We start from the raw sequence: 22,482 nt of genomic DNA on the forward strand, positions 1-22,482 counted from the left end.
GATGCCCAACATACAGCTTGCCATGGAAAGGAGTAAGAAGGATTGGATGAAGACAGTAGGAAAGCAGAGAGACGGAAGGGACAAAGCATCTCCATTCGCTTATCTGAAGTTCTCACCAATGAATTACATAAGTATCTCTATCTTTATCTTTATGTTTTATTCATATATCATCCATAACCATTTGAGTCTGCCTGACTAAGATTTACAAGGTGACCATAGCTTGCTTCATACCAACAATCTCCGGGGGATCGACCCTTACTCGCGTAAGGTTTATTACTTGGACGACCCAGTGCACTTGCTGGTTAGTTGTGCGAAGTTGTGTTTATGCCATGGTATTGAGCACCAAGTTTTTGGACTCATTACCGGGAATTATTTGAGTTGTGAAAAATAGTGATCACAATTTCGCATACCAGACGCGCCGAGTTTCATTGGTTCAACTGGCGGGTCTTGATGAAAGCCAAATTGTCTTCTGACCCTATCAGTGGGATGCCACTCCACAGTCTCAAAGCATATTAAAGGCACAGTCGCACTCTAGAGCTCTGCACCATCGTTGATCTCAAATGGAATAAGATGTGGCGCAATCCGATTGGGACTGTATGCATCCCACACAAACTGTAAAAAACACATTAAATCTCAAAGTTATAAATGAGCAATCAATTTTTAACAATCAATTTTTAACATCAAATCTAAATGATGAAACACATACCCCGTCCGGAGAAAGATTGTCCAACCTTCTCCTGACATCAGCAGTTGTCCAATTTTTATACTGCTCGACAGCTGATTGATAATCATTCCACTTGACATATTGCAATAACTCATATTTTTATAAAAATTTGGACATAACCTTTCCTAAAACTGGACTTAACCACCCTTAAGGGTTCCCTCAATTCATAAATCATTTCAACCATCAACCACTCACCACATCAAATTAAATCATAAGTCATTCATAATATCAGTTACTACAGTAAAAATCACTAAATCCATATCTTAGCTAAATTTTACCTGCGAGCAAGTGGAAAGCTAGTATCCATCGGCAGTGGTCCTATTGATGGCATTCGTAACCATGCCCATACAAGGAGCAATGGCATAGGACCATCAATGTCCTTGCAATCATACCTAGATGCCCGACATAAGGATCGATACATGTGTGCAAGGCAAGCTGAACCCCAACTAAACTTGTGAATCTGAGAAAAGTCACGAAGCAACGGCAAATACTTCTAGTGCACACTGATTTCAGACTTGTCACTAAATAAAGTTGTTCCAAATAGACACATTATGTGACATTTTACATAAATTTCCCTACTTACTGCGTCAGTCAAATGTTGGTGCCGCTTTAGGGTGCGGAACCATGCTAGCTTGACTCCGCTTCCTCTATGGTCATTCGGGCCAGGAGCAATACCAAATTAGGTCATGCACTCATTTTCTAACCCACTTGTGCTGTGGTCAGTTGATCCAGTAACTGGCAAGCCGTGAGTTCGGAGTCTAAAAATCATGGCAACGTCCTCCAACGTAATCGTGCACTCGCCATGTGGAAGATGGAATGTGTGCGTCTCAGGCCGCCACCTTTCAACTAGTGCGTCTATAGTTGGACCGTGAGACATGATCCTTCCAATCTGAGATATATGATAGAATCCGCTCTCTCTGAGTTGTTCTTCCACCCTAGCATCATATGAGTCTATTTGGTGTAAGTGTCTAGTGTGCAAATTTCTTGAACCCTGATAACAAAAATAATAACTAACCGTCAATAACCAGAACTAGTCAATATTACTAAACTAATACTCGGTTTAGTAACAAATATAATTAATAATTACTAAAAATCCAAATAATTTATAATTACTAATTGAATTATTCATTATTAAGCATAACAGTACACATAAAAATTACTTACATATATAGAATGTTGAAGATATTCTGATATATGCTCGTCAGCACGTGTGATGTCACGTTTTCCCATTTTTGTCTTTAACGCTATACTAAAATAATATAGAAAGAAATTACTTATATACTTTTTTCTTTTTTACCAATAATAATAATAATAATAACTCTTAATCTATTTACTAAACACATATCCTAAGAATTACTAATTATCCGATCTAAATATGTTTCTATTATTTTTAATATATATTGCAAAAATGTCTAAAATTACTAAACATGCTAAAATTTAATAACAATAATTTTGTTTTCCAATAATTAAATAAAATAAAAAAACGTAATGGTATATATATATATATATAATTAATAATAATTCAATTTTATTATTAAAAACTTCACGCACTACACATATAAATTAACTAAAAATTTAAACTAATAAAAACTAAAACACCTAATATTTTATATAAAAAAATTTAAAAAATAACCCATGCTCATTAGATAATAATTAAGACTATATATTTTAGTTAAATTTTAACCTAAAAACCTAAATCACTAAAAAATTTTATCCGAATTAAATAAATAATTCTGTTTTGAAATCAATTATTTTAAATAAAACTAAAATTATTAAATTTTTTTTGAATAAATTATTTAAAATATAACTAAAATTACTAAAAACTTCTGTTTCTCAAACAGGTAAAAATTAAAACAAAACTAAACAAAAATTCTAAAGCGGCCTTTCCTTTTTTTCACATAAATTATATAAATTCAAACTAAAATTAATAAAAATTCTGTTTTTTAAAAATTTTTAATTAAACAAAATTAAAATTAAAAAAATCTATACTAACATTCAACGAATAATATATACACTAACGATACGCTAACAATTAATATTATTATTATAATTATAACTATAACAAAGATAATATACTTTTTACAACTCCTAATCAAGAACTAATAATTAATTTATTCATCTACGTAACCAAAAAATTATTTTAAAAATATTATATACTGTTTTTTTTTTTGAGTTCAAAACAATAATACCCTAACTAACTACTAATAATACGTTTAAATTACTAACCTTTTTTTATCTTTGACTGTTGCCGTTTTTCTTGTTACGGAAATGTGGGGCTACCGTTTTTTGTTGTTGTGGGGATGTGGGGTAAGTAAATGGTAACTTCCAGCTTCTTCAAACAAAGTGGATAATGGAAACTATGGCCTGAAGAAGAAAGAATGAAGGAAGAAGAGAGTTGGCGTTTTCATTAACGTGTGGGAAAAGAGAAGTAATTGCCACGTGTTGATCATGCACAACAAAACGTCGGTGACGTTTTGATCAAAACATCAGTAACGACGTTTTTCACATAACGGCGTTGACGTCTTCCTTGCAGCATTTGACGACTCCCATAGCGACGTTAAATTCTCCTGTTTCGTCATTTTAGTGGGTATCACCAACTATGACCCAATATTAAAAAAAAAAGTTCTTAATAACAACCTAATCATTCTATCATATCAGATTTAATTTTAATTATTATTATTACAGTATTTTTTTACTATAACATTATTATCCACCAACTATGACCCAAAATCATTTTTCAGCTTATTCTTGTCCTCTTATATATATGTTAAACGCGAAGAGAAGACCAAAAAAATTGTTAAACTCCAAGATAAGATGAGAGACCGAGCAGCAAGTCTTGGTAGAGGGAGTAATTGGCGCCGGCAAGGGAAAGACTTACTTTATTTTGCTGGTGGGTGCTGCAAATGAAGAATGGTTAGTTCTCTCACTCGGACATACTTTATTTTGTTATTTGATTGGTTGAAAACCCTAATTGAAGCTGAATATGGCTTTTCGTGTTAATATCTTCAGAATGGCCTGCCGCACTTGAAGAAGAGAGATTACAAGATGTCGACATCGGCAATGGTGGAGCTAGCTTTCTATCCTCGCCAATGAAACCTATGGAATGATGCAGCAAAAGAGTGGAGCCACAGAGACAGGCTTTTGGTGGTTTGAAGTCACTCAAAGCATCAGAAGTGGCGGAGGAAAAAATAATCATTTTGGGACTGGAATCTTAGCAGCAAGTTGACGGCACCGGTGACGAAAACGGAGAGCTTTGATATCCTATCTTGGGCGGTATTACAGAGGTAATTTACTTTTACAAGTTAGAATAGACACACAAAATCATTGTGTTTCTGTGAAATCAATGAAATTGAGGAAGTATTTCTTTGACTTTAAACTTTACCAAAAGGCTGTGTTTTCATATATCTTAAAAATTACAACATGTTTAGGAAATTTATGTGATCTAAATCTCTCTCTCTCACATTTTTTTTTTCTTTGCAGTGGTAGCAAGTAACTAAGAGCTAAAATCATGTTTAGGAAATTCACTGAATTTTGAATATGGTCTTGAATGAACTAGACAAGACCTTGCATCACCAAAGAAGCCACTTTCTGAAGGTGAGAAGAGGTATATATCTTTAGTTCTCTTTGTTTTATTCAAATTTTTTGTGATTATTGCATTCTAAATATTGTTTTGTTCTGGGAAAATAATTTCATTTTAAATTGTGTCTGGGAGTTTAATGAAAGCGGTGGTGAGGCCTGGTGGTGATGATCAGATTATTTTTGTCATATCTGGATATGCATTTTTTCAATTGACCTTGAAATATGACTGCATGATGTAATATTGCCAATTTATAAGTGATCCTGTTTATTTGAAAAATTTTTGGTTTATTCTCAAAATTGATTGGCTTAAAATTGGGTCGTGGTGTGTAATTTATATTTGGTTTTCTCATGATTATCTAATTTCTTCTGGGCACATGGTAGGTTTGATGTGTGTGCTTGGTTATGTTTTCGTTGAAAATTTATATCTAAACTTTAATTCTGTTCAGCCACCTCAATGAAAAAGATATCAACAATAATTGAGAGAGTGGGAAGTAGCCACGAGCAAGAATAACATCCCTAATTCTAATGGATGCCTGGCCAATTTTGCAACTTTGGAGAAGAAACTTTAAATAGTACTCAAATAATATAAGAGATAAAAACAATGGTAAAATATTTCCTTAATTAGTTTCTTAAAATTTAAACATGATTTTCAATGTGTTGATAATTTGTGTTTTGTTTTTTTTTTCGACTATTTCTATTTAATGTTATATTTACACAGCCTTCCAAAAAGAACTAATTCAAAACAAGCATTAGATTCATCCTTTGGTGATTATATTTTTAATTTGTAGCTATAATAATTAGAAAAAATATTGTATTAAAATGGTTGATAATGTGAAAAGCACGGCTTATGGTGGTGTTTGGTCCTGCAGTGGTCTTATGGTAGTAAGTTAGTGATCTAACTCTCTACTTTTAGAATTCTTATTTTTTCATAAAAGTTTTTTCTTTTAATTTCTTTTGATCACCCTTTTAATAATATATAATAGGAAAGAAATTCAATGTTGCTGTTCTACATTTCAGTAGCAAATTTTTTATCTAAATTTCTTAAAAGAGGGAGTGATTTAGAGATTACTGCATGTTTATAATTAGTTTTGTCCATTGTTTATAGTAGTAACAGTACACCGTTAGATGCCCAGTATATTTGTAAGCTATTAGAACCTAAAGCTCTTAAATAAGAGAAGAAATGTTTAGATCTAAGAATTGGTGATTTTCATTAAGACTGAACTCATCAAATAACATCTTACACTATCTATTAATATATAATCTATCTTCTATTAATATATAATAGGAGAATATTAGATGGTTCTTTGCATGTCAAGTGTTATAGCTAGATGTTTGACAAGTATTTATTCTAAGAAAATGACAAGTTGTTCAATTTTTTTATATTATAATTATTTTAATACAAAGTTAGAATATGTTAAATTTAATATATTATGTTTTTTTTTTATTTTGCATATGTGTGCAATGAAAGAAAGCTTGATTATCTTGGAGTGCAGAAAAATTCTCCCTTTAGCTGTGTCCAGCAACTAAGAATGTCATTCTCAATTTTTTTGGTGGATATATATTTACAAATATAAGACTATAAACAGTTTTGCTTGCCTGAGATGTGTTATGCTAAAACTATAACCAAGATTTTCATTATTATCTCAAATTGCTTGAGTTGTTGATATTTATGTTGCAATTGGAAATTTAGATATATTGTGCTTTTAGCAATGATAGTGATTGCAAGTAGAAGATAGTTACTTGAAGTTTGTCTTAAGGCTTCTCTTATTGATAGTGTCTTAAGGTGGGATGTCAAGATTTTGGCGCTTTGTTCAGAGTTGAAGAGGAAAAGGGAAGGAAATTGGGCAGATCACCAACAAGGTATTTTATTTTATTTTATTTGAATACTAATAAAATATAAGTGAAAGGTAGGTAGGTAATGTTTAATGAATTTGGCATTGTTGTTTTGTCTAGCTAGAGTTGGATACTAACATCAGTGGTATTTTGTAAGGAGAGTAATGGGATATTTTTTATTGACATAAAACTTTGTTCATCCTTTTGGCCTTAATGCTTATGTTGTCTAGATTTTCTTTTTGGGTGGCCGATGATGTTTATTTACTTTCATTTTAGTGTGATCAAGTATTTATCATGTTCTACTTTAGTGTAATTAATTTTTTACTCATAAATTAAAAAACTAAAAAATAAAATAAATTTATGAAACAGAAATTTTTTGCTCTAATCCATATAGAACATGTGTTTTTCTTTAAACAAAAATGTCTTCTACTGTATATTTGCCACCATATTTTAATTTGCCATTGAGTTAGTGCAAGTTGTAGCCTTTTTTCATGGGATCAGAATTTGTATCTTCTGTTTGATATTAATTATATGTAGATGGAAGATCAATCTAAAATTATCTTCTGTTTGATCAGGGTGGTGGTTATCTTTTTAGAACTATTACTAAATTATCCTTTATTTTGTAAACTTTTTGTCTTTTATACACATATTTTGAGGACTCAATTATATGAAAAACCAAGAAGAATAAGAAAATGGAAATATCCACAGTACTCTATCATCTATTTAGATAATTTTATGTGTTGATTGTTGATGACAGCCTCATATATAGGAAGCTTATTGAAAGAGTACTGTGAACCTCTTCTTGCCAAGATACAACAAACTATGACAAGGTAATTGTTTTAAGTTGAATTATGCAATTCCATTTTTTGTTAAACAAGTTTTTGGCTATTGTATAATGCATGATTTTTTCATTTTTAATTTCTGTAAACTTAGAATTTGAAACTTCTTGAGTTTGAAATTTGATCTTAGCAAGCTTAAAATCCAGGCTATTATGATTGCATATGCTCTACTAGCGCCAAAACTCTTTAGTGCCTTCAAACAAAATTTTCATGGTGGTGTTCTCCAAGAGGTAAATACATTATCTATTTATCTATAATGTTGCTAATTGATAGTACTTAGATAATATAAAAGATAAAAACAAAGAGTAAATAAGTTCAAAAAATACCTTTTACAATTGTATTAACAATATTTACACAATTAATTTTTTCAGTAGGGTTTTTATTGAGAAGGAAAGCTAAGTCTATAACTTTCAATAGGGTTTTCAATAGGAAGTAAGTCTATAACTTTCAAGTAGTAGAAAAAATGGAAAAAAATATTATGTTTTGCATGTTTATGGGAAAATCTGATATTCTATTTCTGATTTTAAGTTGTACAACTTGGAGGTAAATGGGTTTGCTGAGATTTTTTAGCAATTTTAGAGCAAGGAAGATAACACGAAAAAATATAAAATAAGAGCAAAGAGGATCATGTAATTTGCCAAATTCTATTACCTTTCTTCTTATTTTGACTAAAAATTGTTTTCTTAAAATTTTAATGAGTTTCTTTCCCATTACTTAGACTGAGTGTAGTTCTTTTTGAAAAATTTTGTATAATTTGCTATATATGCTGTGCTTTAGTGTTTTTAAGTTATCTTTCAGTCTTCAGATGGGCCTTTTTATCTTTTTCTATTTTTATTCATTTTAATGGCCGAATACATGGTAGGTGCACTATTTTTTTCAACTCCTCAAGATGTTTCATTAATGTTGATGGTCCAATATGATAATCATCTGGTGTTGCTATATTTTTATTAAATGTTGATTAGTTACTGTGGATCAGAATATACATGATCTCTTCCAATTTTTGTTAACATGAGAATAATTATCTATTGTTTATTTAGAAAATGTTAATATCGAGAATCATCTCAATGATTCTAGAGGAAAGTGTTTACATCTTTTGTTAACGAAAATGAATGCATTATTTATGTTGTTTTTATGCTTTCCAAATTCCAAGAATATCCCTCATTAGTTTATATTATTTACGTTGTTTTTGTGCTTTACACATTCCAAGGTTATCCCTCATTATTTACGTTGTTATTGATGTCACAGAGAAATATTGTGCATTGGATTAGACTCACAATAGCTCAGTGGTTAGTAGAATCACTACTTTTCTTGGCAAATGATATTTGAGAAAAGAAAAAATCTCAATGATTTAGTGTGTGTGTGTGTATATATATATATATATATATATATATATATATATATATATATATGAACTCTCAACAATAAATACTCAAGGCGCTAAAGAGATAGGTTCTTTCATATGTACTTATGCAGTATGCTTTTGTTTGTGGGAAGAAGAATCATTATCTGAGTTCATAATAACTGTATTCATTCAAAATAAAATTATCCCTTCTAAACTAAAGATTTTTATTTGGATTTTTTACTACAAATAGAGGAGAAACAGATTTTGTGAAATGCAGCTTTTAGAATTCTAATTGCTTTTGCTTGATCCAGTAAGCTTGAAAATAAAACATGGTGTTTTAACTATACCGTATATCCTTTCCTTCTACCCAATAAGTTGGAAATTTTTCATTTCAAATTTTACTGTTTTTTGTAGGATTAAGTTTTTGTTGCAAACTTATTTGTTTTGATGTAAATATGTTTTTGTGATTTTTGGATTGAGGTCATGTGTAAGTTTGATACTGTTATCCTTCACAATTATTGACATTTGCCCAATGCTTAATTTGGATTTGTTTTTAGATTATGCTCTATCTTTATTGCTGATTTGTTTATTGGTTTTCTTTTCACTCTCAAAATCTATGTAAGATAAGAAGGCAAACTAGGATGTGAAGAAAATATACATGATTTCTTTTCACTCATCAATTTAACATTTTTGCTGTAGAATATATTTGTTACTAAAGTCATAATTTCTTTAATGATTGTAGACATCATTTTACTTACATAATTTCTTACTGTCAAAGAAAATATACAGAGATAGTGATCAATAATGAATTGCTTTATATTATGGCAGTTTCAAAGACATCATAGCCAGGCACAATTTGCAGAAGCATTGTATGGTGATCTGACATGGTATAAGATTTTAATCATTACATGGATTAATGCTGATTTTAGAGGGTTAGTTGATACAGTACATACAAACTCTCTTTGTATTTCATTTTTCAAAGTTGTCCATCATTTTAGATTGCAGTCACGGTGGTGCTAGAAAAGTTGGTTTAATTTATCTCAATATATATATACATAGACGATGTCAAAATGTGATTTTAACTGTCCATTTTTTAGTGTTTAAGTTAGTACTTTGTTGTGGTTATGTATAAAAATGCCAACTGCAAATAAAATAGAAGTTTTGTAGCTAACAAGGTAATGTCTAAATGCGTGTTTGAGGTTAAATAGAAGCAGCTTGATTTATTCCATTTTTGCATTCTATTTTTGCATAGTTATCATTGTAAGTAAAGCATTTTAATAGGCAACAATATTGGTATTTCTTAAGGTCCTTTATTGATTTGTTTTAACAAACATTTTTAAATGAGTATGTTGTAAGTAAAGCGTTCTATGCTGTTTTGATAAATGATATTGCTGCAATGTAGTTTAATTAAGTTATATGCTTAGTTCTATCTTTGCATGTGTGTAGGTCTAAAATTAAAATTGATAAAGTTTGAGAAAAGAAAACACATTATTATTGCTCAATCTGAAACATGATCTAATAGCTTTCTTTTTTCATATTTATAAATGCATCAGTTTTCTTTTGTGAAGCTATTTTTATCATTGTGATGCAAAATTTTTAAGTCAACATAATACTTTTTCTTTCGGACAGTAGTCTGTTCACAAACTCCAATTGATTTGCATTCCAAGAGGATAGAATTGACCAGATTGGAACAAACAATATAGTTAGCGTGAACAAATTTTTGCCTAAATCCTAAATTGAATTTCAGGCAGGAAGGAAAAATTATTTGCCTGTAAAGATCTTGGAGCTGATGTTGCTATCAGGCACCAGTGAAGGAAAGATTTGTGCAATAACGAAAGCTTTTATATCAGTTGCCACTGCCTGTATTGCTGTAGGTTTTGATGTCATATGTATGGATCAAATTGTGGGATTGTACCTTTAGCGAAATCTCCACAGCTTAAACTTTGATGGAAGGCTTTTCTCCATTAGGCCTCTAATTATGCGAGTTCATAGTATTTGTAAAAATAATAGAATAAGATGCTAAAAAGATAAGATATTACTATATTTTTTTATACAATTTATTTGTATTCAATGTATAGTTGTAGATAGTAATGTTTGGTTTCAGTTTAAATATATATATTTTTTATTTGAAATTAAATGTACAACACAAACTACCATTGAATAAGTACACAATCTAAGCATATTATCAGTAGTATTCTAGACTCTAGAAGAACAATATTATTTGGCTATGGATGTTAACTTTAGGAAGCTTTTGTGGGCATTTAAAAGTTTATTTAACTAATATTTTATTTTATTTTTTTCAATTTATTTTGACATTGTATCTTGAAACTAAAAAAGTTCCAAGTGTCCTATTAGTGTGATTTGATGATTTTCTATATAATAGTGGTAAAAATTTAATAATTAGAGTAAATGAATATAAAAGTTTTAAATTTAAGTATAAGATTAGTCTCTTATATAATTTTGAGTATATGATTTTTCTTCTTCTGGCAATTCTATCAAATAGACGGAAAAAAAATTTGAGAGAATTGGATCATATCAAAAATTTTTATTTTTTAATAATTCACTCTTTTTTTATAAATATTTTTTTGTATTAATAGTGATCTTTTTTTATAATTTAAAAATGATACTTGATCTCATATTATTTTTTATTTTTAATTTTTAATTTTAAAATTTGTGTATTTGATGATAGTGGTGTATATTATTCTACTAATTTTGTAGGGAGTATTTGTCTACTTATTTTTAAATATTGTATAGCATTCTTTTATGGAAGAATTAAACAAATAAATAAAATATACAGTCTTGACTGTTATAATAGTAGATAATAATTTAAAATTTTTTTATTTTATTTAAAATTTCGGTGAAAGAGGACATACTACAATAAAAAATAAAATATATTTATGAATTTATTAATAATAAATATTTAAAAGAAATGTATTAAGTGATTTTTTTAATTCTCTCTGTGTTTACATCTTTTTTAATAAATATGATTCTGATATTGGTATTTTCTTAACAATTATATACGGATTTATTATTTTTGTTAATTAAAAAATTTAAATATATAATTAATTAATAACAATCGTATTTTCATACGAATATAAAAAATGTTTGGTATATGAATAATATTTTTTCATGTATTTTATAATTTAATTAACATAATCACTATTTCTCTACTAAAATATTATCATTTTTTAAAATGACACACCATATATTAGAATACGTAATAGTATTAGTTTTTTATAAATCTGCTTAATAATGTATGTTTAGAAATTAAAAAATTAACCTCAATTATTTATATTATCTTTATAAATTATAATATAATTTTTATATTAATAGATAAATAATAACAAATTTTTATACCGTAATAATATTTGGCCGGGACGAAGCCCGGGTTTTACACTAATTTATAAAAAACTTGTACATAAAACATCACTCTAAATTCTATTTTCAAAATAGAAAAAACACAAGGTAGTTTAAAGTTTAAACGGTCTGCTCCAAAGGCCTAAGCTGACACTCGCGGCAGTATAAAATCCCACGTCACCATGGAGCGCAATTTCATTTTCAAATAACCGTCTGAACTCTGAATCGTCACTCCTGGAGTAGCTTCGAAGAGAAGCCTCTAAGTAACCATAACAGTGAAATCACCTTCTTCTCTAAGAGTTCTAAGGTTTCATTTCACCTTCGCTCTCTTGTTTTCGATTCCGATTCTAATCTTCGAAATGAAGAGGCTAGCGTACCCAATCTCCAAGAGCCTCGACCAGTTCAAATCCTTGTACGGTTCAGCATCGGGAACCGCGAAGCCGCAATCGCTCTCTTCGCGCTCTTCCTCAGATTCCATTTCGTCGGGGAGTTTGGCGAATCTCAAGCTCACAGCAGGTTTTTTTTTAATCCCAATCTAGCTTCATATTTCTGATTTTCTCGGTATTCTTAACTTTACGTCATTTTTGATCGTAATGTGTCCGTACATCGTCGGTTTCTTCCTGTTGCAGAGAAATTGGTGAAGGAACAAGCTTCGGTAAAGACCGATCTCGAAATTGCGGTATGATAAAACTTTCGTTTTGCGATTTTGCTTCTGATGTGATGAGAGGAATGCGCACACGTTGAAATGCTGCTTTTTTTTGTTTTTTTTTGTTTTTTCTGTAATCGTGCAGAACGCTAAGCTTAAGAAATCGACGGAGCATGTCCATGCACTTGAAGAGAAGTTGCAGAACGCATTTAACGAAAACGCGAAGCTCAAGGTCAAGCAGAAGGAAGATGAGAAACTGTGGAAGGGATTGGAATCTAAGTTCTCGTCGACTAAGACACTATGTGATCAGCTTACAGAGACTCTACAGCAGTTAGCTAGTGTTGTTCAGGAAGGTATAAACATTAATATTCAATGTCATCGTGTTTTCTCATTTTTGTCCTTCCTCTTTCCCCCATTTAATTAGTCTTTTTTCTTTTATAAAATTTGTTAGCCGAGAGAGACAAGGAAACTCTGGAAAATAAACTGTCAGCTAGTTCGGAAGCTCTTGATAGCTTGAATAAACAGATGGAAGGTTTGTCTTTGAAGCTAGATTCTGCAGAGGAAACAATTAGAACTCGTAAGTGCTTTTTGCTTGTTTAAAAGTTTGGCAAATGATTTAGGTTATAAACCTTATCGATCAATGATGTGATATATCTATGATGTTCCATTATGTAATATGCTCCTATTTCTGTGGTAGGTGATAATGAGCTAGAGAAACTCAAATTTATGGCCGAAGAAAGGGAGAAGTTTCTCAGAGATGAACAGATCAGAGTTGCCAAACTTATTCAAGAGAAAGGTGACAATTCAGTTGCAAATGATAATTGATGAGAATCTACATGGCATGTGCTGAATGTTTTATCACAAGAAATTTAAGAATTAATTAGAGACTGACAAAGATGTTTAAATAATGTTATTTTGATTTGTTACGAAAGATTTTCAAAGAAGACATGGAATGGTTTTCTTCTCATGTCACAGTTACTGAAATGTGAACATAAAGTAATATCTACTTGCCTAAATATGTCGACTTGCTACTAAATTGATACTTTTGTGGATCATGAATTTTTTTGCAGATACTTCGATAAAGAACTTTGAAGAATTGCTAACAGCTAGTAAATTGGATACAGAGAGATTGAATGCAAAGTTGGGGGAGGTTCACCTTCAATTAACAGTCAAGGACAAGGAAATTGTGCATCACTTGACCATTCAAGATAAGCTGGAGAAAGAAAAGAGTGATATTCAATTGTCCAATGCTGAGCTTACTGAAAAACTTGACATTACACTCCTGAAAATCAAAGACTTTGAAGGATCATTTCAGGCCTTGGCAGCACATGTGATAAATGTAGAGAAAGAAAGCTTAAACTTTTCAAGCAAGTTTGATGAACTGAACTCTCTTTATGCTTGTGGCTTTGAGTTGGTCCAACAGGAGAGAGACATTTTCTCTAAGCATGCTCAAAAGCAATATTGTGAGCTTAATGATAAGTTCTTGGCCATGGCATCAGAAAAGGATGCAATTCAAATGATAAACTGTGAGTTAAGCAGTAAAGTGAATGAGCTTCAGAAAGTCATGGAATCTACTGTAGCCCAGCATACAGAGGAATGTCTATTAGCTTCTGAGAGAATTAAAAAATTGGAGGTGGATGCTGAAAGTTTAAACTCCAAAAGGGAAGAAGCAGAGTTTATGATTTCCAAATTAGAGGAGAAAGCCAGAGTTCTGTTAGAAAATTCTAAATCATCAGAAAATCAAACAGTATGACACTTATTTGTTATTTCTCTATATAGTTAATCTCCTACTAATACAAATAGCCACACTACTTATCATAGTTACTGATGCTTGCAGCAAGGTTTATTGCTGAAAATTTCATCATTAGAGACTGAAAGCAAAGAAATTACTGAAAGACTGCAAGAAGAGATAACGAAGAAATCAGAGGAAATAGATACTTTGCAAAAGGAGAGAATGAAGCTGGAGCAGAATGCAGACTCTCTTCATGAAGAAGTCAGACGGCTTCATAATATCTTAGAAGACAAAGAACAGCATATTTTGCAGTATAAGGAAAAGGAAAAGAAGCTGGAAGACCAGATCACAGAGGTTTTAAAAGCAAACAAATAGTAGACATTATACATTCCTAACTCGTCTGTAATATGTTTGTATTCTTTTGCAGAACCAGTCATTACTGACTGCTTCTGAAAGTAAGCTTTCAGAAGCTAGAAAGCAATATGATCAAATGGTAGAAAGCAAGCAGCTTGAATTGTCAAGGCATTTGAAAGAAATCTCTCTAAGAAATGATCAGGTGTTATTATAGCTAGTTATCTATTGTAGGTGCTGGATATATCGTCGGTAACTTCTCATTAACCATTGTTGTAATTGAGCAGGCTATTAATGACATTAGAAGGAAATATGAGTTGGAGAAGATGGAAATCGTCAACAAGGAAAAAGAAAAGGTTTGATATGATATGTTAGCCATTATAACACATTATTGCCACAGATAGATTTCTGATCTGTTTGTTCCTTCAGGTTGACATGGCTATTGCTGAAATTGAGAAAAAGTGTGACCAGAAACTGGTAGAATGCAAAGAAGAATCTAGGCTGCATTTGGCAAGGATTCAGGAGGAACATGCTGGGCTTGTATGCATAAAAAATGGACATGAATTTAAAAATATTGATTATTTCTAAGTATTTCAGAATTGCTCCAGGTTTTATTGTCTCTTGGTGGTCTATATTATTTATACCGTTTCCACCAAAATGATCCATGCTTCTTTTATAATATTGAGTTACTTTGTGATTATTAATAACTTTACTCAATCGTGTGCGTATATATATATATAATTGAAAAGTGGAATTGATCACACTACAGAGTAGATACCTATATTGATTCCTGTACTCTTTTATGGGTGGTTATGTATTGATTTTTAGACAGTTGTTGCACAACTGCTTTTGTTTTTGTGAAACTTACTGTACCTCGAGTTGAAAAACTACATGGTCAGCTAATTTCCTGCTCAATGTACAGTTAACCAAAATACAGCAGGAGCATGACAAAAAGCAACTAGCCATGATAGCTGAACACAATGAACACCTAAAGCATACCCAAGTAGAGGCAGAAAATCAACTCAGAGAGGTCCAATAAACAGACAACACTCTACTAGGTCTATGATGTGGCTTATATTTGAAATTACTTCTACGGCTGATTCTCTGGTAATATGTAGAAAATGATGTTTCTGAGAAGCGAACATGAAGCTGAGATAAAAGCATTGAGGTGTGAACTTGAAGATGAGTGTCAGAAGCTGGAAGAGGAGTTGCATCTCCAGAAAACCAAAGTATGGAATACCTAACATAACAAATTAATCTCATCACATAAATTAAATTTCTTCGGAATATATTGCAGGAAGACAGGCAAAGGGCTTTGCTGCAGTTGCAGTGGAAAGTGATGAGCGTCAAGCCAAAAGAGGACCAAGAAGTGAATTCAAAACAGGTTGGCTGGTGTACTTAACAATCATTTTGTTTGTGTCTGTCTTCAATCTTATATATCAAATATCATATCAGTTTATTTGCATGTTTGGGTGTAAAGATAGTATGTTTGTCAGAGTTTTGTATAAATCATACGCTTTTATAGTTTTTGTGACTTTGGTCGTAGATTTTTCATATTAATCGCCACCAACTATTTTTTTATGACTGGCATATATTTTTATTTTTAGAGAATCAGGTACATGATTTTTTTTATTATGTTCAGATTGGGGATGTGTGTGTTACTTTCTGCAAAGTTTGTCTTACCGTAGCAAGTTCCCAACTATAGAAGAATACATTTAGTTTAACCATTAAACAAATAGATTTATATTATGCTATGAACTGTTGGGAAAAGTGAAGAAATTGTCTTGTAGCATCATAAGTTTTTCCTTTATATCATCTAGGTATAAAGATCCATGGTTCTTTATAAGCATTTTACATGGTATATTGTCACATAAAACAGGCATAATCTGGTTGTTGATAGCATAACGTTTCTGTAATGAATATTTACTAGCTAGCATGCTATTGGATAGATTTGTTTGGTGCAATTTCTTTTAGCTGATTTGATTTTTGAAGTTAAAGATCAATATTGATGGTTTTTTGCACTAATAAATCAAAGCTCCAATGGTGTCATGTTGGACAAATGTAATATGAACCCAAAATATATTTAGTATTAGTTAATAAGTATTACTGTTGTCATCTGTTGTTCAGAGCTCCTAAATTATGTACAAGATTAATGCTACTTAGTAATTTTATATGCTTTTAAGGTTATAATGGTTTTCTTCTCTCTCTCTCTCTCTCTCTCTCTCACACACACACACACACACACACATTCTTATTTCATTATGTCATAAATATTCCTGAAACAATGGACTTGAGTGATTATGAGATCTAAGAAGTTTCTATCAATGGCAAATGTGCTGAACTGAATATATGAATATGATAAAAATTTGAGAGTTGGTGGAGTCTGAGTTCAGTTTGAGCAATTTTAATCATCTTTTAAATGTATCATATACTTGTTTTTTCTGCATGTTATAGGATTACTCAATTACATCAATTAAGAGAAGGAATTCTTGTGGAGGCCAAAGAAATCAGCATGAAATAGTACGAATGACAATCAACAGAAATAAATTTCATTCTCCTTCCTTCATCACATGTTAATATTATGTTATCAACATGTCACCTAATCAATTTTGTCTTTTCCTTCTCTTGATAGGAATCTCCTTACTATGACGCAACACAAACAACACCAGTACCAAAGCTGTTGAAGACAGTAGAGAATGTAAAAACTGGAAGTGCATTAAATATCCCTAAGCACCATAGAAAGGTGATTTACTTCCATATAAAATGAATAAATTAATAAGAGACACCCTTATACTGTAGCAATTACATAAGTCAAGATAATATAATTAAACTTTATGATTTAGTAAGATTGCCTAAGGTCCTTAAACAATGAGCAGGTCACTCGCCATGAGTATGAAGTCGAGACTTCCAACGGTAGAACAATCACAAAGAAAAGAAAAACAAGAAGTACGGTCATGTTTGAGGTATGTATCTCTCTCTCTCACAAACCTGAGCTACGTTGATACATCATCAGACCCTGATTCCATGTGCACTGGCTTCTTACATGCCTGTAAATATTGAATCTCTTCTCTTAATTAGGACCCGAGAAAACAAAAGAGAAACACCCCAAAAGCAAATACCCCAGGAACTGCTGTCAAGGTATCCAATTCAGCTGAAATTTCCCTTCCTTTATGGCTTATATCTTGTTCTTATCCTTATTGCTTGAAAATATCATGGTGGAGTTATACGATCTTATGGCTTATATCTTGTTCTTAGCCTTACGCTGCTGATGCTGCCAGAATGTCAATGATTAGGAGTTATACGATCTTAGGGTTATATTAATTAATTTAACACAAGTTGCTGCTTTTGGGTCCTTTCTTTCTTGATTTTCTATGTAGAATATTTATCTGCTCTCAGGACATGCAAGAGTCTTGACAAGTTCTTACCATACTATTGTTCTTTTAATAATTGTTAATTTGTTAGGTCCATTTATCTAGGCAATTTATTTGATTTATTTTATTTAGTGCTATTGCTCTGCTAATCAAATGGAAAAAGAGGTTTATTCTATTTTTTTTCTTTCCCTTTATTTCTAAATGAATTTTATTTATTTTTGTTTATGGGTTCGAAATGAATTCACGATTAACATGGTGGATAAGGTGATGAACTTTTGCATCTTCCGTGCTGTGCCAAGACTGTTTATTATTGTTTTTGTTTTATGCAGAGCATGAAGGGAGAAGGTCATCCTCGTCCCTCTAATATTGGTGATCTGTTCTCAGAAGGGTCTCTGAACCCTTATGCAGATGATCCCTATGCATTTGATTAGAGGTATTTGATAATCCTTAATTTTATTTCCTTTTAAATATGATTTCGTCCTGCCTAGGGCGCCATTTCTTCCTACTATTATTATCTACATGATGCAAAGATTTCATATAAAGTTAAGATAGGCTCCAGATGATTGCCATACTTTTATTAGTGATTAAATGCTCCGCAAAACATTATTTGATGTTTAAGGCTATTGGATAAAAGATTCCTTTTTCTTTGTGACGACATCTATAAACAAACATTAGGAACAATAAGTGCTTTTGAAATACTAGTACACTATTTTTGTTGGACCAATTGTATGCTTGTGTTACATTAAAAGGAGTTTCATCAAATATTTGGACCCGGAAATTCGCTAATACACTTTAACTAAAGTCTTTCTGATGGTCCATATTTGAGTCACTGTCCCTGCTTTCCATGTTGACTGCTTTATGATTATCTCTTGTCCATGGACTCCTATTTTCTCGATTCCTTGTGAGGCGTAAGTTATATATAAAGACAACTTTATGGGACTTGAAAATATAGCTAAGCTGACTTTAAAGTTTAACAGTATTGTGAATTGAGATAGCTCTTAAGATTGTTGATTTTCTCGTTCTTGTTTTCCGGATCACTTAGGATTAACCCTTTTGCCTCTCATGATTCATTCACCTTTTTTCTTTTGGCTTATAAACTGCTTGAAACTTGCTTTTATTTTTGCCTTTCTTCCCTTTTCTTTTTCTATTTTCGAGTTTTTTTTTTCGGCTTTTTTCTTGCTCTTGTGCTATTAGAGAACGAAGTATTTGTATTAAATAAATATCAGCACTAAATAACATGCATGAGATTGACAATATCTAAATTAGACTGAAAGTTGAGATGATCCCAACTGAAAGAAAGATTGTCGAATATTGTTCCAGGGGCTTTGGACATATATAGAGAAGGCTCATATAAACTTCCGTTAAGAGAGTATATCATATGGATAATAATAGGTAAAATGGTTTAAAGGAATTTGAATTTCGATAAGCTAAATATAAACATAACCTATGATAAGATATCATGATCTTATTTGATCATTGTACGCGACTTTACTCGACAAAAAAGGCCTTAGCCATCAGTGCTGTTACTCTATCAGTGTGGCAGTGTGTATGTTTCTGAAAATGTGGCAGTGATTATATATTGTTCAGCGAGGAGACTTTGATGCCAAGTAATTACTATATTTAATTGTGGCAGCAGACCAATTTCTGTATTTCTTGATGCACATGAATCTGAAAATAAATTGGAGATAGAGGGCATCAAAGCTGGAAGAAATTTTTTCTCTGATCAACAGCTTCTGACGACATAATGGTGTTAGCTGGAAGAAATTTTTTCTCTTATCCCCATGTAATATTTTGTTTTCCTTTTTCATAATGTACGATTAGAACTGTAAATTTTAAGGCTAGTTTTAAAATATACAGTTTTCGGAAATTTCAGAATGTATGCCATGATGATGTTCAGCAATATGAACATTAAAAACCAGTTATCACCTCAATTACCACGCATAAGTGTTTCATGTTTTTACCAATATAGTACTCCGCACTCTCGCCTAGGGTCTGCAAGTTGCGTTGTCATGCACTCATAATTGGCATGCAGTTCTGCTATCCAATAACTCGGTGGTGAGAGAGGAGCCGCACCTATCTAGAGAAGGTTTGTGGAAAGCCAGGGCAAAGTTTTGGCCCATGGTGGGTGACAAATTGCTCTTTTATCCCCAAGTTTGACGAATTATATCTTGTGTCCACTTCTACGATTGGATAGTACTTCGGTCTTTTCCAACTCGGTTAGGTAGGTAAAGACACGTCCACGCCCAAAATCAGTGCATTTGTGATGTAGTTCAAAATATACTTAAGGAAACGTTTCAAGTGCTCCATGGCATTTTTCTAAAGTTCAGCATGCCATGTACTATCACGTTCCAAGTTTTCGTTTGTCTTGGGGTGACGCATGAAATGACCCAAGTAGTCCTGACAGTAAAGAACAGTTTAATTAGGCATCTCTTAAAAATGGTTTTTTATTCAATATTTTATTATAATATTTAAAAAAATTAAAATAAATATATCTAAATAGATTTAGTGTCTTTTTAAAATTAAATACACATCTAATCTAAAACCTAAAATATAAACTAAATAAAACTAAAATTTAAAATTTAAATTTTAAAATTTCTATTTAGTTTTAATATTTTTAATTAGTAACAAATTACAATTTAAATACACATCTAAACATTAAATTAAATAAAATTTGAAATTTTAATTTTAAATTTAATAAAGACTTTAAAATCAAAAAATACTAATGTTCAAATAAATAATAAAAATTCTAACTAATATTATGATAAGATATGTTAGATATATTTTTATTGAATAAAATCTAAAACACTTAACTTTATTATTTTTTTAATAATTTAAAAAATATTAATATTCAAATAAGTAATGAAAAAGTCTAACAAATAATAAAAAAATAAAAAATATTAGATGTATTTTTATTGAATAAAATATAAAAAAATAATTTTATTTTTAATGTTTAAATTTAAATTTTAGATTTATGATTTTAGATGTGTTTCAAAAATATTTTGTATATAACTGTTACGGCCCGGCCCAAAGGGAACATGGGCCGACCCAACCCACTGACCACCCGACCCGAATGGTCGGGTGCAAGGCGCTCATTTGCTGACCCGGACACGCGTCCAGGACAGCTCGCTGCTACAGCTGTATAAGGAAGCTTCGAGGAAGGTGGATTCTACCCTTGTGGGACCCACTTCTGACACGGTATATATGGGAAGGGTCCTACCCCTCTCCCAAGGTACGACACCTACCACTTTATCCCTTTTTCGCCTGCACACTAAACTGACTAGAGCGCCGGAGTGTCTTTGCAGGTGATACCCCCCTTTCACATCAAGAGTTCGGAACGTCGGCTACTCCAGCTTCACCCTCGCGACCTGGTTCCAGGCCACACCCCACATATCAACTCGAAGATCCTCCCGAGCCGTCCGGTACCCGATCTACCGAACCATAACTTAATAATTTTAGATTTGTTATAATTGAAAAAAATAATTTTTATGAAGATACATTTTAATAATTTTAAAAATATTAATGTTCAAATATATAAGTAATGAAAAAATCTAACTAATAATTGAAAAATAAGAAATATTAGATGAATTTTTATCGAATAAGATATTAAAAAAATTAATTTTTATTTCCGCAATAATTTTTTTCTTTTGCATAGTCATTAAATTTTTTTTATTATGAATCCTTCGTAACCAAATTTGCAAACTAAATATTTAGAGGACTAAATGTGTATTTGGATTACAGTTTACAAATGAGAGTTTGCATAAAATTGATTTTATAAATTTGATTTTGATAAAAAGTAAGTTTGTGTTAAAGTGATTTATGTTTGGTAATTTTTATATCAAAATGGATTATAGTAAAATAAATATTGTTTGGCTTATACTATTTAAAATCACTTTTAAATAAAAAATTACTAAAATAGACATCAACTTAAATAATTTTTTTATATTATCCTATCATTTTAATTTAGATATTTGAATAGATCTTGTTAGTTAATTTTAATAAAATTAATATTTACTTACTAAAATAAAAATAACATATAAAAATAGACAAATATATTTTTAAATAAAAAAATAAATTTTAGATATATATAATCAAATATGTTACATTTTTTAAGTATTAATGTGAGAATGTTAATTTAGTGTTTTTTTTACACCGTATTTTTATTCTAGGACTCTCAATAATCTTATTCTTAATATTATTTTAAAATTTAACGTTTATGATTTATTATTATCTGTGATTAATTTTTTATTTAATTTATCTTTTTTAATAGAATCATAATCTATATTATAAAAAAATTACACTAAATAAAAAGAGTACTAAAAATAATAAAAAATTAAAATTTACTTTATAGTGATTATTATTATTATTATTATTATTATTATTATTATTATTATTATTATTATTATTATTATTATTATTATTATTATTATTATTATTATTATTATTATTATTATTATTATTATTATTTATGTTTAACTTACTTTATCTAATAGGATCAATAAATCATATTATAAAAAGAAAATAACAAACATAATACACAAAAATTACAATTATAAAAGTGTATAATGTCAAACAAACAGTTGACAAAAAAATATAAATAATAAATAATAAAAAATAGAGCTCATACAAATACAAATAACAAGAATTCTATAAATAATACAATAACATGCATAAAGAATAAAGTTGGTAAAAGATAAATAAATGTTTAGTG

General features: G+C 30.6%; 1 protein-coding gene and 1 long non-coding RNA gene across 8 annotated transcripts; both read left to right on the top strand.

Moving 5' to 3' along the window:
- The first annotated feature begins 3,400 nt into the window (after positions 1-3,400).
- Positions 3,401-10,491, top strand: LOC130976555 (uncharacterized). Of its 7 annotated transcripts, none has more exons than XR_009084708.1 (9): positions 3,401-3,637; positions 3,734-4,008; positions 4,205-4,328; positions 6,078-6,163; positions 6,894-6,966; positions 7,122-7,205; positions 8,221-8,261; positions 9,146-9,249; positions 10,065-10,491. It is a non-coding gene; the product is annotated as an uncharacterized LOC130976555 (long non-coding RNA). The 7 variants fall into 7 exon arrangements; XR_009084709.1 differs by having other exon boundaries at positions 9,146-9,204; XR_009084704.1 differs by having other exon boundaries at positions 9,146-10,491.
- A 1,407-nt stretch (positions 10,492-11,898) lies between these two features.
- LOC130973387 (synaptonemal complex protein 2-like) lies at positions 11,899-20,192 on the top strand. The gene is given in 19 exon segments (XM_057897884.1): positions 11,899-12,241; positions 12,244-12,353; positions 12,466-12,673; positions 12,772-12,897; positions 13,018-13,116; positions 13,391-14,067; positions 14,158-14,406; positions 14,480-14,608; positions 14,691-14,759; positions 14,833-14,943; positions 15,326-15,433; positions 15,522-15,632; positions 15,701-15,787; positions 16,858-16,923; positions 17,036-17,146; positions 17,280-17,366; positions 17,482-17,541; positions 18,104-18,207; positions 19,411-20,192. Coding segments are annotated over 18 exon segments (2,718 nt in total). The 5' UTR covers positions 11,899-12,033; the 3' UTR covers positions 18,206-18,207; positions 19,411-20,192.
- The last annotated feature ends 2,290 nt before the right edge of the window (positions 20,193-22,482 follow it).

Source organism: Arachis stenosperma, chromosome 4 (genome assembly GCF_014773155.1).
Source record: "Arachis stenosperma cultivar V10309 chromosome 4, arast.V10309.gnm1.PFL2, whole genome shotgun sequence".
Taxonomy (NCBI): domain Eukaryota; kingdom Viridiplantae; phylum Streptophyta; class Magnoliopsida; order Fabales; family Fabaceae; genus Arachis; species Arachis stenosperma.